This window comes from Tetrao urogallus (assembly GCF_951394365.1).
Source record: "Tetrao urogallus genome assembly, chromosome: Z".
NCBI lineage: Eukaryota > Metazoa > Chordata > Aves > Galliformes > Phasianidae > Tetrao > Tetrao urogallus.
Genome location: NC_136816.1, coordinates 73420030 through 73438228, shown reverse-complemented (window position 1 = coordinate 73438228; position 18199 = coordinate 73420030). Strand labels below are relative to the sequence as shown.

Here is an 18199-nt window from a genome sequence, read left to right as displayed (position 1 = left end):
TTTCTTAGCTGGCCAGATGTCAGACAGCTTGCATCCTAAAGCAGCACGAGGGCTGCCAAAGTCTGGGCTAAGGGGCTATGAAACTTCTTGGCTTTGGATCCGTGCCACACTGCTGCAACCACTCAGTGTAGCAACCAGGGCTGCCTCCTCAGCAGCTGGCACGAAGGGGACATGTGATGACATCTGCCTGGGCAGATGTGGCCTTGGTGTGCAGAGAGATGGAAATAGGATGTGAGATGCACGGAATACCACACTGAGTGCTCTGATTTTGCTAAAAAAGTGAAATTTCATGTTTTTCTGCAGCAGGAACAGCTAACAAATGCTGTAACCCAAGTTTGACGCCAGCACTTCTGCAAGCCAAAAATCCCACATGCTACTCATCCATTTCCTAAAGCTTTCCTGTTCCTAACACCTCCTTCAGCACAGAAAGCTTTGGCATGCTCAAAGACAGGCATGGCACTAACCATCTTTTAGAGGCAAGCTTCGTTATGCTTAAATTTAATTAGCTGATGACCTCTGAGCTTGATGTTCCCAGCAAAGCAGAGTGTCAAGAGCACTGGAGCCTTTGGCCACATGATTTGAGCACAGCCTGCTGAGATGATGCTGGACTCTTCCCATCCTCCAAGCGATGCAGATCCTCCACTACAGTGTTGGGTACCACACACTGTGTAATTGAAGATAAGGCTCAAAGCATGGAGCTATTTGCTGAGGGGATGTCATAGCAGAGCGAGTGTCTGGGCAAGTGTTTTCATCTAGGCTTGAATCCTTTGTGTGTTTAGCTAGCAACAAATCTTGTTTGCTCTGAGACCAATGCAGCAGAGATGCTGCTGATGGAAATCTCTGTGGAAAGCCAGAGCTCGTCATGCTGCTCCCCACCAAAGACATCCAACACGCAGGGCACTGCATTGGTTAGCAACATGTCCCAGAACCAGTGACATCCCCTTCCAAGACCCCAAGCAATCCCATGCTCATCTGTCTGCCATTTTTTAAGCCTAGGTGGGAAAACAAACCATGACTGCTCATTCTTAGAAGCAAAGCAGAGTTTGCATCAGGGTTCATCAACCAAAGCTCTCCTAAGGCACTGAGGCAGCTGCAGCCTCTGCAGTTTTGCTCTTCATGACCAGGCAAGCAACATCCATAGACTATGTGGCCTATAAAAAATAATCATATTTATCTATACGAGTGGAGTGATGAAAGGATATGAGGATATGAAAGGATACGAGGATATGAAAACCCAACAAAAGTGTGCCACACAGTTTGTGAGCTGTTTGTGGCCTCGTATTTCTTCTACCGGAACAAAACAAAACAAAAAAAAAGATGATAGAAACTCCTGGTATAAATAAGAAGAACATGTGAAAAAACAGTAGTTACTATGCTTATATTCCCAGGATATTGATATCTGGTGTTGTGTAGGGAGATACTGATGCATCTCTTACCAAATGGGTAAAAGACACTTCATCCTCACAGGGACCATGCTGTACCAACTCACTCACAGCAGCTTAGTGCATTATGAAGAGCTGTCTGCCTAACCTGTCACAGATTTAAAGCAATTTTAGCTACATTACTGTTATTGCCAAGACCTCCGGGCAATAGAAATATTTATAAGTATAGATAGGAAAGCTTAATGAAATCCCTCAGATAAATGCTTCAGTGTCCTAGAAAAGGCAAGGTGCCAGACAATTCCTCTTGGTACTTCTTTCCTCTCATCTTTGTTTTCTGGGGGGAGTTCTGTTCATGTTCATATAAATTCAGGATAGAAAAATGCTATTGGATCACTTGCTTTGTCCCCTTAGAAACTGTTTCCATCTCATGTAATCACTTCTAGGAAGTAACAGGTGAGCACCAGACTTACAGAGAGGTCTATTTCTTATTTTAGCAGCTTTCTAAGTAACAGTGATTGCACTGAAAACCAGTGACAGGACCACAGGATGATCCAGGTTGGAAGGGTCACACCTTTTTCTGACACAGAAATAGACATCAGTCCAGTCCAGGCGCAAAAGCCCATTTTCTCATTTTCTTTCTCGTGGTGAAAAGGGATGTCCTGATATCCAGTACCACACAAAGACAAATAATAGAGGGAAGTTTTTTTTAAGAGCTAACACAGCTTTTAATAATTGTGAACTGGGACCAGAACACCCTGTCCAAATGCCTCTGGGAGTGGAGGGGAAGCAACGCTGGATGAAAACTGAGAGGCTCCAGCCAAGCCCTATTGCTAACATCTGCAGCCATGTGGCTCAGATAATGGTGTGAGGATAATCACATTCATGCTGCAGGGTGTAATCTGAGCAGGGGTTGCTAAAAGAATGTTTTTTCTTTGTGCTTTGGCACTGTGCAGCAGTAGGTGGCTGAGTACAGTGCCAGGGACAAGATAACATCATTCTGGCTTATCTGTATTATGTTAGTGCCCACATCTTGCAGAGCTCTCCCCAGATTGCTCAGATGATTCAGATCCCACCGTATTGCTTGCTCATGAAAAGATTTTTTTTTGCAAATGTGGACCTCAACACAACTCAACAAGTGGCCATGCTGGTGCTGGACAGATCTCTGCATGTGGCTGCCCTGCTCCTAGCAAAGGGTGGATTTCCATCTGCATGCTTGCAGCAAGTCTGCCAGAGTATTTGGGGCAAAGCTGGCAGATTCATTTATTCTAAACCAAGTACTACTGAGCCTGAAGCAACACAGGCACTGGAGCAAGGGTTTCTTGGCACCATTGATGTTACAAGGGTGGTAGAGTAGTGGCAGTCCTGGCCAGTATGACGTCTTCTTCAGGAAGCATATGTTAGCTGCTTTCCCCCTTTTCTTTCTTTCTGCTGATTGCTATGGATGAGCAGTTCCTACACCTCCTGGTGCCTGTATACAGCAGCCAAGCATAGGGTAAGATGTTTGAAGCAGCATTATAAAAACCCACCTCAGTTCTCAGCAACGATGAGGCTGGTTTGCAAATCCAGATTGAGGAGGGGGTGTGGGATGGTCAGTTTGAGTCTCTTTCTAACACCATTTGTCTTCAGTTACTAAACATGGGCTTTGGGCTGGCTAGCAATCACGTGGCTGTATTTAGCTGAGCTGCAATTACTGTCTATCACCACAGCAAATGCAAAGTTATGTGATGCATCTTAGCAAAAGAAGATTTAGAACAATTGCTTTACCTTCCTTTAGGGCTAAGGGTAGGCACGTGGGCAGCTGCCAGGGAGAAGGTGATGTGCAGAAACCTGATTGCTCGGGTTGCAGTCAGAATAGTAATGCACGCTGCAAGCTGCCTGGAACTGCTCCAGGTACCTCATACGGGCTTGATTTTCCAGGGAAGGAGGAATTCCTGTCAGATCTGGGCCAAGACAGCTTGCCAAAAACACAGTAGCTGGTGATCACAGGGCAGGAGAGCTCAAGTCCCATAAAACGCACTCATAAACTTTCAATGCAAGGCTGCTGGCAAGGCATGAGCTGCATGAGGATCGAGTTGCAATGACGTGGTGAGACAGCAAGAAACCTCCTTGGTCTTTCAATCCCTCCAGATTTGAGCGAGGCCAAGAGGACAGCTTCATCATGGAAATTGCTGATATCGCACCCCTGAGGAAGATGAGAATCAGGACAGATGCGAAGGGGATGCGCCCAGACTGGTTCCTGGAGAGGGTAATGTGCTCTGCATCACTCATTGCTGTGCATCCTGCTTGTGCTAAGCCTCCCCACGCTTGAGAAAGAGGAGAAAGGCAGTGAGCACTCGTTCAGATAATCCATCCTCTCAAGCAAAGCCTCATTTCCCTGCCTTTCTCTTTATCTAGCATGCAGGCAGATTTCTTTCTTTTCCTGCTAGTACAAGGAAAGCGTCATTTTCTTCCTGAGTTTTGAATACAGTATGTAAAATGGCTCCAACTGCTTCTACTGATTGTATTTTTCCCTGGTGTCCTATCTTGCTAAAAGGCACTATGCTTGCCTTAATCTTCCCTACCCAGCCACCAGCTCCTTGTGAACAGCACTTTTGTTTGTGTGTACAGCGTAGTTTCTTTGCTATGGGCCTGATCATTGTATTTCTAGGGTAGAGACAGAGTGGCATGCCAATTCCACATCATTACATGTCATTGAAGAAGGAACGTATCTCTGCCGAGCTCATTTTGCATGCTTCTGGAGGCCATGTTTCTGGAGGAGATATCCTGCTGGATTTCTACAACTCAACTTCTTGACAAGAGCAGGGAAAGTTCCAATGGTTCAAGGCACGACCTCAGCTCCTTTATCCTTCCTACTAGTCCAAAGCTATCCTTCATTTCCCCATAAATAATGTGTTTCTAAACACTGATCCTAGGCAACCACTATTTTCCAATCCAACGATGAGCCACTGTTCACCTGCCATGGCCTACAAAGCTTCACTGCATTGCCCTGCTTTCTTAAACTTGAGCTAGCACTTTTAACTTTTTTCACAGCAGCTCTTTTGCAGCTTTCCAAAGAATTAGACCTTCGGCATATGTCTTCCAAATGGATGCCACAGACACACAATTTTTCTCCCTGTGCCTGAGGAATAACTCAGTCTGCTCTCTGCTTTGATTCAGTCATCATGGTCAATCTCTGCTACTTCCCCTGTAACTTCCCCTGAGTTTTACAGATTGTAATCATATAAAATGAACTCATCTCCAGCTTATTCATGGAGATGGATTCCAGGTCTTGCAGCCATGAATTAGCAATAGCTCAAAGGCAGGTAGCATATCCCCACGTTGTTCTCACCAGCTTTATCCAGCCATTCTAACACACAACGTGCTGGACCATCCCACCCACAAGGCTTTCCCAGAGATGTGGGCAAAAGGAGCTCTCACGTGGACACAGATGATGATTTATAGCCCTCATGTCTCTACAGAATCAACAGGTGGGCCATAAATGCCACTGCTTGGGAAAAAGATTTTACAGGCTTTGAAAGCTGTACCAATAGTTTCTGTTTTTCTTGGAGAAACAGAAAACTCCTCTGTTGATGCATATATCCACACCCTCATGGAATGCAGAGAAGTTTATTTGTTAGTTTTCATTTCCACCTTCCCTGCAAAGGTGAACACAGCATTTGCATTGCAGGCAGTGGAGCTGGGAGTGCTCTGGTGAAGGGGAGGAAGGATTTGTGTTTTCTGATTTGTATTCCAGCCTTGAAAACTTATGTCGCTTGGAGTGACATGAAAACTGATCTGAGCCCATTTCCATTTCTGTCAAAAGTGCATATTAAAGCTGCATAATGAAATACTTGTGGGGGTAGTGCTAAACCCTCAGACAGATGGTTCACAGTTAGTGCTAACTAGCACAATGAAATGAGAAGCTAGATTAAGCTATCAACCCTCTAATTAACCATTTGTTGCTCCATTTATTTACAAAATATTCTCGGTGTCGTTCTTCTACTAAAATAACAATAAAAGACCTTTTAAATTCTCTTTACTCTTTTTCTCTTTTTGTACACTGTTTGCTGGCCATAACTTATGCTACTTTTGGTTTACCAGAAATGCAAGTGCAAAAATACCAATTAAAATGCATCAATTATCAATGATGTTTCATACTGCCAAAAATTCAATTTACAAGCAGGGAGCAGTCTTTCTTTAATTTTTTAATTTTTTTTATTTTTATTTTTTTCCTATCTAGATTAAATACATTGATATTTCATTCAGAATCACAGTAAAGCGATGGAGAAAAAGCCTCAAATGGCACCAAAAATGGCAGTAAGATTTCAATGCTGAAGCTTAACAGCAAGAGGGAAAAAAAATTGGTCAGTGATGCTTTGGAGTAGAGTGAATACTGCTGGTTATTCTATTATTGCTACAGCTAGGTGTATCTGTCTGCCCCTGTACAGCATCTTGTAGATGTGGTATCCCACTTTGCAAACAGAAAACCCCTTTGTCCAAATGTGGTTGGATTCAACCCAAACAGTTGAATTCTGCAGAGCTGGTTCCCTAGGAATTTTAATGCTACTTCATGCCGTCAAAGCCAGGGAGATAAGAAGCTGCCTTAATGAAACTCTAATTGCATTGCATTCAAACAAATAATCCTGAATATGGGAATTTGTCTCTATCCTTTTTCCTTTATTTGAAGGAGCTTAAGAAAATTCAAGACAATGCATCATAGCTGAAGCTGATTGTCACTCTTTGCCACAGTGCAAAGTCTTTTTGTTTTAGTTAGAAGACCATGATATTAAGTGAAACTAATGACATGCAACAAAACCATAACAAAAAGTGTGGCTGATTCTTTAGAGGTGAAATCAAGAATGTCCTTGTATTGGCATTAGTAGGGTGTGAATCCCTGGGGAGCTTGTTTGGTACTGAAGCTTGGAGAAGGCTGTCTGGAGGTAAATCAGACAAAGGGACATGTCAGACCTGCCTGTTACCACTGTAGATGCCCCTGTTTATTGCAGCTGGTTTGGACTACATGACATTTACTGGTTCCTTCCAACTCAAACCATACTATGATTCCGCGATATACAGTATACTTTTAATTTTGAGCTGGCTTGAACTTCCTGGCAGCTACAGTATTTGCTGAGCTACAAAGAAAGTTATCAACATCTTATTCTTTAGCACTGCTACCACTTTTCCTTTTTATAGGCATTCCACAGCCCATTTAAAATACACGTGTAATTATTGATAATGTTCTACCTTAAAAGCAGGCAGGATGTCCACAGTGAATATAGATATCCTAAAGAGTAACTTCTGTGTGGTGTGAAGAAACAATATCATTTCTAAGCAGCATCTCAGTCCTCCTTGGGGTTACTTTTTTGATCCAATTCACAGCTCTGCATCTGCCTCGTCTCCCAAACTATTTAGGCCTCCTGTAATCAGCATGAAGGTTCTCCTGAGAGAGGCAGAGATCACAGAATCACAGAATGGCCAGGGTTGGAAGGGACCACAAGGATCACGAATCTCCAACCGCCTGCCACATGCAGGGCCACCAACCTCCCCATTTAATGCTAGACCATGCCTAGGTCTTAATGCTAGACCATGCCTAGGCTAGAGATGCCCTGAATGATGTAGAATCTCAGACTGGTTGAGTTGGCAGTGACCTTGAAGCTCATCCATTCCAACTCTCTTCCATAGGCTGGTATTGTGGTACCTGCTTAGCATCTGGGAATGGCCTCAAAGTTCACCGGGATGATTCAGGTTGGATGTTAGGAAAAATTTTGTCTCTTAGTGGTCAGGCTCTGGAATGGGCTGCACAAGGATGTTGTAGAGTCACTGTCCCTGGAGGTGTTCAAAAAGAGTTGAGATGTTGCACTAAGGAATATGGTTTAGTGGGACATATTGGTGATAGGTGGCTGGTCCTGGAGGTCTTTTCCAGCACTGATGATTATATGATATTATGATTCTATGACCAATCAGAGAGAAAACCCCAGATGAGTGTCCTGCCCACAAAGCTGTACACCACACAAATAACATGGCTGCTGCTTCAGCTTCATCACATCCACTGCCATCTATAAAATCATTCCTTATAACCCGCAGCAGTATCTTCTTTTGAACTGCTGAAGGCTCCAGCTCAGCTCAGCTGGGGTCAACAGGAGAGCATAAGCTGGGACACTGCTGTTTGAAGACAGAATCTCAGAGGTGGGTGGTGAAAGGGCATGAAGCCAGGTACGCAGGTTGCAGAAGGAAAACTCCTGATTGGATGTAAGGAGGGAAATCTTCACATCAAGACTTGTGCAGCTCTTTGATGTGGGAAATGTCTACACTTGAAGGTTTTTAAAACTCATCTATATATGGCCTTGCATTTAGCCCTGCTTGGAACTTGAACTGGGACTAAACAGCACCATGAATCTCTTTTAACTTAATTCACCACAATTCCATAATTCTTCCTTCCTAATATCATGTCACACTTCTCAGACACATCTGAGCTCGTTTCCATGACCTTAGCAAAGATGTGCATTGTTTTTTGATACACTGCTTAACTTGGTTATGGTCTTTGTGTTTTTGCTAGACAGTAACACAAATGGTAGCATGCAGCCCTATCTCCTCCCTTCCCTCTAACTCCCCAGTTTAGTGGCAGTGCATTCCCAGGTTCTTGCTGTAGGCAAATGCAACACCTTCTTCTCGGTAGACTGATGCTCTGCTGACACCCATTTAAAGCTGGGAAAAGCTCAAATGTTGAACATGGAAAGGTAGGTATTTTATTTGCTATTTACTGGAGTAACTCTCTTTCCTGTTCTATTCTCTATTCCAGGTTCTTATTCTGTTCTTAACACCAGACCATCTGAGATCCTTCCACTGATACATGAAGCAGTATGAGTAATATCTGTTGCATGTTGCTTGTGCTGTCACTTTTTCACAGAGGGAAAAACATGTGAAGTCTTAAATTCTGCTGGCCTAATTTGTCTTGTGTTTCTTGTTCAGGGTTGGTCTGCATTTTTCTGCAATGATTACTGTCGGTTTGTGCAGAAGAGATGAGCAAAAGAAAGATAGTGTGTACTCCAGGAGAATGAATATGGCTTTTAATAATTCTTTTTTCCTTCTTCCTTCATATTAATACCACACAGGCATCCAAAAAATATCTGACTTTCCTAGAAAACAGCTTTGTCCATGTCAGAAGAGCTCATTTTTTCCTATACTTTACCCCATGCATGAGAAAGTCCAATATTATGGTGACTGTTTCCCTTGACTGTTCAACACAGCAAATACTGTCTGTAGGGGAGAGCTCTGCTGATCCCCAAAGATCTGATTGCAGATTTTCAATCTATGACCAAACTCTACCCATGTTGTACCATGCTGTGCACTTCATAAATTTAATATCTGCCCTCCTTCAAACTGTATCTGATGCTTTTTCCTTGACGTTGTCTCTTTGCAGATAGTCATGAGGAACCTGACTAATCAGGAAGTGGCCACATTTACATATGGTGATTGGCTGTCAAAGGTGAAAAATGCCAAGGGAAGTCTTGTGTGTGAGATGCCAGCCATGATAAATGATGAGCAGATGATGGAGGACACCACTTATACTATTCAAGTTAAAACCAGTGATATTGGAGGTATGTCCGTGGTGGATATCTAATGACTTTTCTAGTATGAAGTTCGATTTCTAACAATGAAAAAAATCTCATAAATAATTGAAATTATGTAAAAAAAAAGCATAATCTACGTCTACTATGATGCAACATAGCCATTTTGGCTATCTGCTCATCACAGCAGTGTTATTCCATAGGATCCATTCTTATCTAAGCAGTGAGTATGAAATATTTAGACAGAAAGCCTATACTTGACTGTTCACTACTTCCTCTGAGGAAATCTTAATCATAATCTATTTCCAGACAATGCTGAGGTGCTCAGGAGCCTCCTTTTCCTATTAGGTCAGGTCCATTGATTACATGGAATTGACAAATAGATTAATGTCAACCCAGGTGCTTGTGGGCTCTGGATTTTTGATGGCACCATCTGCTTGGTCCAAAGAGGAGAGCAATCATTCACTCTCCTTTTTAAAATGTTTTGAGACCATTTATTTCAAGCAGTGAAATAACAACCCTAAATGCATGTAGAAAACATAAATCCACGTGGCTTCAAGAGACAAGAAATGGGATTTCTATGTCATTTCTTGGGATCGTTGCCTCTTTTCATGATGACTTCTGTCAGGTTGCTGAATGAAAGCCACAGCCACAGACACAACTGCCTCATGCCAGACTGAGGCACATCACACATCCTCTCACCCTGGCTTTGTCTAAAATATTCACCCTGTAAGGGGATTCTGCCACACCAGTGCTCTTATCAACCCCTGATCTCTACCTGTCTCTGTTTTCACTTTTATTTTTTGATTTACCAGTAGTAATTTATGCAGCTTCTGAGGTTTGAGTGGAGAACATCAAAATTCTCCTGGCAAAGTGTCTTAGTGCTGCCTCACCATTTTTCATCTCTCTAGCTGCTCTGCCTGCTGTTTATCTGAAAAACTTAGTGAAACACTAAAGACAGAAGAGAGATTTGTTTATCTGTCTGGCAATCCACCTAACATAATGGCAGAGCTTTCTATGACCTTTTTATGAAATTCAGGCCTATCTCACAAAGGCGATAGAAATGAAAGCGAGAGGAGAAATGGGAGATGACAGCAACAGGAGACAGTTCTGCCCTTCTCATTGAATGAGAGATGAAGGGTATTAATGATGAAGCATTTTATTTCATTATGAGCAGTGACAGCCAGTAGGAAGGAGCAGATTACAGAGAAGTTTCAGAGAGTCTGTTTGTGATTAGATCATAGAGAGCACTGACATCATGCTGAACTTTATCCAGCTTATCTAAAGAGGGGACAAGTCATGAACCATCTCTCCTCTTTCATCTTTGTGTATTCCATGATTGCTTCTGGTTGAACCTATTGAGGAAAAAGACCTTTTATCCTTGACGATTGGTGTAAACATGTTATATCATCTCCTGCCACACTATATATTGCCTAGGGACAGCACTGCTCCACTGTGAATAGAATCAACCATGTTTGTTCCTAGGTATAATAGTTTTCTCTGCAATAGCTTTCAACTTTCCCATCCATCAGAGGCAATGAAAAAAAAAGAAAACATGATTTGTCTCATTTATTTGTCATTCCAAAAATTATAGTCATGGTCTTAACTCCTTCAAGGCTGAATTCTGCATGGCCAAATCATGCAGGAGTGGTTTCCTAAACACTGGGCTGCCAGCATTCTCTGGAACATCCCCCTTCCTGCTTTTTTATCAGGTTCAGACAGGATCAAGACTAGTAAGCTAGTCTAGATGGATTAAGTTAGAGAAAATGAATCCTACCAAAATTGTTGTACAGCAGTCATTTCTTCCCCATCATAACACAATAGCAGTCCCATTTCATTTTGTCCTTAAAAAAAAATTGGGTTACAGTTTTCAGAAGTAATTCAGCTTGGATGTTGGATAAAAGCTCCTCCTGCAAGTAGGCAGATTTCTCTTTCAAAGTTCAAAGGCTACCAGCTGTAACTCAGATGGCAGCTCTCAGAATACATACAGAAAGAGGAGGAACAACTCATTGCATCAAACACATCCCAGGTCAGATGGAGAATCTGTGGTTTAAACCAAGACCTGGATTTACTTTCCGTCTTGTAAGACAAGTAAAGAACAACATCATTTTCTTCAAGATGTGACCCACAGACATGGCTGCAGTGGATTCAGAACACATGGTGGTGCTTTCTGTTCTAAAAAAAAGACCTTTGCCTTTTGATTTCAATCTACACAGCTTTTCTGTGTTCCGTATGTAAGAATTGTATACATGGTAATGCAGTAAAGATTGAGAAAGAATAAACATTGCTTTCACATTTTCCAAAAATTAACGAAGCAAGAGGTTTTTATCTCTGCTGTTAAAAGATAAATTAGTATGTTGTTAGCTCAGCTACAGACTACAAATTACATAATTTAATACAGTTGTCAGTTCCAAGTGCTGTATCCAAGTCTCTGTTAAGACAAAAGAAGGACATTCTTTGGCCTCAGAAGGCTATGACTCAAATCCCCTCTGGTCAAAAATGATGCAGCTGTTCAATCATAAAATCGTAGATACTCTTATTGGAAGAGGCCTCATGCAACTTTCTCCTCCATGGTCTACTGCCAGCACTAGGTCAGATTGGCCAGTGTGAATCTTGGATGCTTCCAATATGGTGCTGCCACGACCTCCCCAGGCACCAGTTCCAACCCAGACAATTTTACCAAGAAAGGTTTTTTTCCTAACATCCAACCATCACCTTCACAGCTCCAAATCTGTGGCTGTGGCTCTTTGGGGTGTCTGACATATACATGCCCAGCACACGGCCCTGTAATCTCTATCATGTGAGATGGATATTGATGTGGGTCCAGGTTGGATATGGCTCTGGGCAGCCTGGTCTGATGGTTGGTGACCCTGCACATAGCAGGGAGGTTGAAACTAGATGAGCATTGTGGTCCTTTTCAACCCAGGCCATTCTATGACTCTATCTCTCCCTATATGTACTCACAGGTGTCCTTGCTCACCCATGACAGCTCATCTCCCTTGGCCTCCCCTGACAGCCATGTGCTCCATCACCTTTCCATTTTGGCAAACATCTGATAGGCTCTCCCTGTTGTCCCTGCATCACCCTTGACCTGAAGACAGAAAATGGCACAATGGTTCAAGTAGGGGCTGCTCAATGCTTATCAAGGAGCATAAGATGTTCCCTCCAACTGCTCATCACACTTCTCCTAGTAGCCCAATATGTGGCTTGCATTGAACACTAAGAGCTCGCTGTCAGATCAAGTTTGTACTGAATACTAATTGTTGCTGCTATAACTTCTGGATCCTCTTAAACTTCCAATCCCCTTCACATGCAGAGCTTATTCTACCCCAGATGCAGAACTTTGCATTTCTCCTTGCTGAACTTCATGAGATCTCTGCTTGCCCAGTCCTCAAGTTTCTCAGTGTTGATCTAGATTGGAGTTCTGACATTCAGTGTGCTGCTCACTGCCTCAGATTTAACATTACCTGCAAATCTGATGAGGATGCTGCGTCATTTTTTAGGGTAATGACAATGAAGTTCAGTGGTGTGGACACCACTCCTGAGCCTCTGCCAGCTAAGGCCTGTGCAACAGCACTGCCTTCATCCCTTCGTTTATCAGTTTTTCCTACTGTTCCTAAATGTACCTAGCAGTTTCCTGGGTTTAAAAAGAAGAAAAAACAACAATGAAACAACAAAACAGGATGGTTTGGGGTGGGGACACAGACACAAATAGGTGAATTGATTCAGCAGTTTCTGTTGGTTTTTTTTTTTCCATCTTCTGCTAATTGCCTACAAGAGAAATGTCACGGCATGAGGCCTCCATAAGGTTCTTTTTGCCTGGAAGTTTTTGCTAAGAAACAGTTGGTTCTGTGCTTTTTGAGATCTTGCATTAATTGGAAGCCTCCTCCATGTAAGGAAATGGAGTTTAGTTTGCTTTGTTCCTCACCTCAGCAAGATTTAGAGTCATAAAAGGTGCTGCCAGATGAACTGCGTTAATCCCTGATCCTTTCTCTTCTTTCCTAAGCCCTTCCCAGGGAACTGCTGAAAATTAACCCCAGTTTAACATAGGCAATTTTTCTTTACCTGTTCTCTGTATGACTCTTTTCCTTCTTTTTTATTTTTTTTTTCTCGTTTTTCTATCACCCCCCCTCCCCCCCTTTTAGAATTTTTTCAGTCCTATAGGAAAAGCAGTGATTTTTTCCTAACTCATATATTCATGTAATTATGCTGAGGAAGAGGTGGATTTCCCTGGAAGTTCTGAGTCCCCCTGACTTTGTCTCTGCACAGTGTTTTCAATGGAGCTATGGGAAATACCGTCTGTGTGCCCAAAGTGGATTTATGACACTGCTGCATAAGGAATGGCTTGGCAGGCACTTAGGAGTTCTCAAAGCAAGGATATCCAACCAAGGGCAGCAGATGATGAGTTTCTCTGAAAGCCAGATTTGGGTTTGATGATCTCATTTTCATTTGTCAAAATTCAAGAGCCTCAATTCTGACAGAGCAATGAATATCTGCCCAGGTGGAGACAAAATTCTCTGTGAATCTGCTTTCTTATGAGGGCATCAAAAATAAAAGGAAATAGGATGATAGTTTATGTTTTCTGTCAAATTTTAAATAGTGCCCTATAAAACTGCATTAATGCCTTCATTAAAATTTTTGTAAGTTCATTGTACGTAATGGTGTAGCCTTGAACTCTCAACAGTCAAGAAAATTGACTACATATCTCTTTTCTTCTGCAACATGTGTGGACAGTAGTGGACATGAATTACAATATCAGGTAAATAAGGACTGACTTAGAAGTGCATCTTTTCCAAGCACATACATGAGGAAGCATTTTTTTTTTCCTTTGATTCAACTTGAAGAATATTTTGAGAAACAGGAACATAGAAAGAAGGCTTGTGGGAACGGAAGAAGGGCTGCAGGATGACACAGCATTTTGGCTGTTAATCTGTATTTTGCTTTCAAATCCATTAGGAGCAAATATTCATGTTGATAACAGCACGATGTCCATACCTTGAATGCAAGTCAAAGTATTTCAGCTGTGTTTGTGTTCCAGTCGCCTTTGATGCCTCCATTTCTGGGCATTTGGAGGCTGGTTCCAGCCTGTGTGGCAGGGCATCTCATGACCACATGCCTTGCTATCTGTTGCAGGAGCTGGCACCGATGCCAACGTTTCCTTGATTCTGTTTGGGGAGAATGGAGACAGTGGGACCCTTGCTCTGAAGGAGTCCAACAAGTCTAACAAGTTTGAGCGGAACCAGATGGATGAATTCAACTTCCCTGACATGCTGAGCCTGGGAGATCTCTGCAAAGTGCGAATATGGCATGACAACAAAGGTCAGGGTGGTGAGGTGTGGGGTGCAAAAAGACAACGACTGGTACAACCCACTAGGAGGGCAGCTCCCTCTGTAGCCATGGGGCAGTTTGAGGATGATTCCCAGCTCTGCTGCAGCCTGAGTAAACCAAGGGTCATACTGGGACCTTGTGGCCCAGTTTGCCTAGACACCCTGCCTTCATGCAGGAGATTCAGTGGGCTGATGGTTGGATTTGATGGCCTTAGTGGCCTTTTCCAGTCTTAATGGATCTATGAGAGGGAATGGCGGTGGTGGGCTGATGGCTGGATTTGATGATCATGGTTGTCTTTTCCAACCCTAATGATTCTATGATTCCATGATTCTGTCCTTGTGTGTTCTGCTCAGACGTTTCCCCAGTTCAGCAGTGCTGCAGCTTAGACAGTGATATCACCTCTGAAGCACAGGCATACCAGCACAGCAGCTCTATTAATGAAACAGTTTTGTCACAGGCCACTCTGACACCTTCCTAGCAATTTAATTAACCTGACACCAACACACAGGGTAATGCAGCCTGGCATAGGATGGTGAGCTGTATAAGATGGAAATGAAGATCTGTGTCTGTCTTTATTAAAATCAGTGCATCACACAGAGGGTGTGCAGAGCCCTGCTGAGAGATGCTGACATTTCCCTGCTGCTGGACACCCTAACTGGTTTCATAAGCAGCAGCAGCAGCAGTGCTTGGTACTGCTGTCACAGTCATTTGCGCTGTTATTCAGGTCCCAGAAACTGCATCTTGCAACAAACACACCCACCACACTGCTGTGATGACATCTCCCAATCCTGCCCATCTAACTCCTTCAGCTGAAGAGAATGATTTTGCAATAACAATGAATGCATTGCTCACGGCAGGCCCTTGCTACAACCCAGACATGAAGCTTGATAGCTCCCAGAGACCCATGGGCTGGTTTTAACTTGGTGGCTGGAGAGCTGATTTAATCTGAATTCAGTTGCCAAAATACTTGTTCTTTGAATCTGCTGTTCAGATGCTGAAATGGAGAGGGCTGTCAAAATACACATCAGAGTTTTAACTCAGCAAACAGACATCCCTGTAGTTGCAGATGTGGTTTGGATGTCATTCTGAGAGCAGCAAGAAATCAATGTAGACTTGCAGATTCCTCTTTAAATATGTTATCTGTAAAAATGTATACAGAGAGCATTTCCCTTAGAAGACCTCATGGCTCCCCAGGCATTGGTCAAGCTAACAGAACAAAACATGCCCACGAGATCAGAGCTGGTCTTCAGGGCTTAGGCATGGGAATGGACACAGAAGGCAAGAATCTGGTCACACCAAGGGTCTGCCAAACCCAGCAGCTGTTTCCAACAGCAGCAATCATTGGGTGCCTGAGGAAGTGAAGGAACAGAGCAAGCATGTGTAATCCTGCAACGTCCTCTGCTTCTCACTACATGTAGCTCAAGGCATCTACTGAGCTGGATATCATTTTCGTCTGTTAAGTAACTTGCAGTGAATTTGCTCACTGAAGGGCTTGTTCAGGCTTTCCAGGAGACATTCAGCACACATGGCATCCCATGGCCTTGAGTCCAGTGGGTCTGCTCTCTGCTTCATGATGAGCAACTTCTGTTTATCGATGCCTTTTCCTTCTTGAACAAGTGAAAATGGTTAGAATGAATTCTAGAATGCCTTCAGTTAGTAGGGACTGTAATGATCATCAAGTTCCAACCCCATTGCCATGGGCAGCTGTTCATCTTCTCCATGCCACTGGTGGTTTTATTGATACAGATTATAGAGAAACCACCGTGCACCTGAACTACGGTAAATGCTATCTGCATGCTGTTGGCTGGTGATCAAAGAAGGCTACAGAGCCTACTCTAGGCCAAGAAGTAAATTGCTTCAACTCATTTTATTTTGGTTTTGGTAGAATATGTTGCCAGGTAGTCACCACAAGCCAGCTAAAACATGTGTCCAGAACCTAAGAAAAATAGTTCTTATTTATCAAAAATACACATTGCAACTGCATATTCTCTTTCCTTCTCTCTCTCAAGTCACTGTTTTCCATTTATAAAAAATAGTGCATAGTGTTTTACCAGGCCATGTTGACTATGGGTTTATACCTTGGAAAAACAACATGCTAAGGATTTGTTCAGTATAAATGTAGTTGCTTTTCCCCTCAGTAAGAAGGACAACTATAGTTTAAGTCATACCATATGTTGTCTTCATTGTTCTTGTGTTAGTCATGTGCAAGGCATATCCTATCTACAGCTTCACACAATGAAGCATGACAGTTTGTTGGGTGGCTACAATATTTATCACTGCTGGGATTCCAGGCTATAGCTGTTCTTTACGTACATGCTCTCTCTATATACATTTTTTATAGATTGGCTTTGTCAAGTGGTTAGAAATTCCTGTCTCATTTATTTTGGATGGAAGTAGTGAGGTCAGGAGCCAAGGGTCATGTATGGTTTTTATCAGATGCTTGGGAGACTCTGGGTATTAAACAGAAATGTGCTGTTACTTACCATTAGTTTCAAGCAAAAAGTTCTACTAATTCCTTACTATTTTGAACTACGTGGCTGTCTGCCAAAGCTCTGTAGAAAGCAGCCTCATAGTGGACCATTCCATTGCTCCTCACATGCTGAATGCTTGAAACATGGATGACGTTCTTTTCCTAAATTTCTTGATAATTAGCTTTAACAGCAGCATAAATCTGGTTTGACTCAGCAGTTATCCCATGGGCTGCTTAAGAGAACAGCTAACTAATACGTCTTCTTTTTCTTTCAAACATAGAATCATAGCATCATAACACAACCCGGTCCAACCAGCGAGTGAATGGGATGGTCCCCATCTGGGGGTAACAAACGTTTGAAGGACTGGCCCAGTGTGGTGGCTTTGCCATGAAATCCAGCTCAGCACTCAGTCTCAAGAGCAAAGTTTTGCTGCAGTGGATTTGCTACCTGTTCATACTGTCCTTTGTTTATCGTTTCACTGAGGTTTTACTGTACCAGGCTATTCACAGTTGAAGAGACAGTAATTGCAATGGCAAAGACTGTCAGAAGGTCTTTGAAACATAAACACTGTTTGTCTTCTCCGGAAAAAACATGCCAGAATGCTGGCTTTATAGTCCCACTTTAATGCTTTTAACATCATCTTCCCCACCAAACCCACCACGTGGCCTCTCCATCTGAGAAATAAAACACAAAAGATGCCCCCATCCAATCCTCTGACTTCAGTAGAACTGAGCGTGGAAGAGGTCAGTGCTTGCTTACAATTAGGCAGCTCAGAGACTTTGCAATGCAGATTCAGGGAGCTTGCTTCTGACTTCCCAGGTGCTCAGAGCTCACCAGGAATGCCTGGTGACAGTGAGCTGGTGAGAATGAATTTTAGCTTTGTTTTGCTTCATATCTTTTTATCCTGCCCCTGTTTGCTTTGAGGTACTGGTGTTCAATCTAATATATTTAGAATTCCTGAGCAAATGTAATTGCCTCCAGACTCCCCATCTCCTGATCTCAGATAGGCACTATGTATTTTCTCATATCTCCATTCATTTACTTCTACATTTATGCAAGATCGGTATCAGCACGCCTGTAGAAATGCTGGCTTTCTAAATGCATTTATCTTTTTCTCTCTGATTTAAGGACTAAATCACCATTCTGGAAGAATGACTTGAAGTTTTGCAGCATCTCAATAATGAAATTTTTTACTTATAAAACTTTTTTTTTTTTTTCCATTTTTTCTCTTTGCAGCAGGGGGATGTGGGAAATCTGGATCTAGCTCCCTCATCTGCCTGAGTAGATTTGAACTCAGATGATAAACAGTCATTCTAAAGTCATTAATTTCAGATTCTTGATTATCCCTGTTGCCATCAGCCCAGAGGAGCCAGGAACAGCCTGATTGTGGACAGACCAGACTTCTTTGTGTTATTAGAGAAGCAAAGATAGAAGAAAATAACCCATTTGCACAGCCCAACTTCTGTGGCTC

General features: G+C 42.7%; 1 protein-coding gene across 1 annotated transcript in view; it reads left to right on the top strand.

Moving 5' to 3' along the window:
• LOXHD1 (lipoxygenase homology PLAT domains 1) overlaps positions 1–18199 on the top strand; it is a gene marked incomplete at both ends in the record, with an annotated part of 125288 nt that overhangs the window by 94678 nt on the left and 12411 nt on the right. The window contains 3 exons of the mRNA XM_079548336.1: positions 3510–3627; positions 8782–8959; positions 14063–14248. Coding sequence (XP_079404462.1) covers positions 3510–3627; positions 8782–8959; positions 14063–14248 — 482 coding nt within the window. The remainder of the gene's footprint in view (positions 1–3509; positions 3628–8781; positions 8960–14062; positions 14249–18199) is intronic.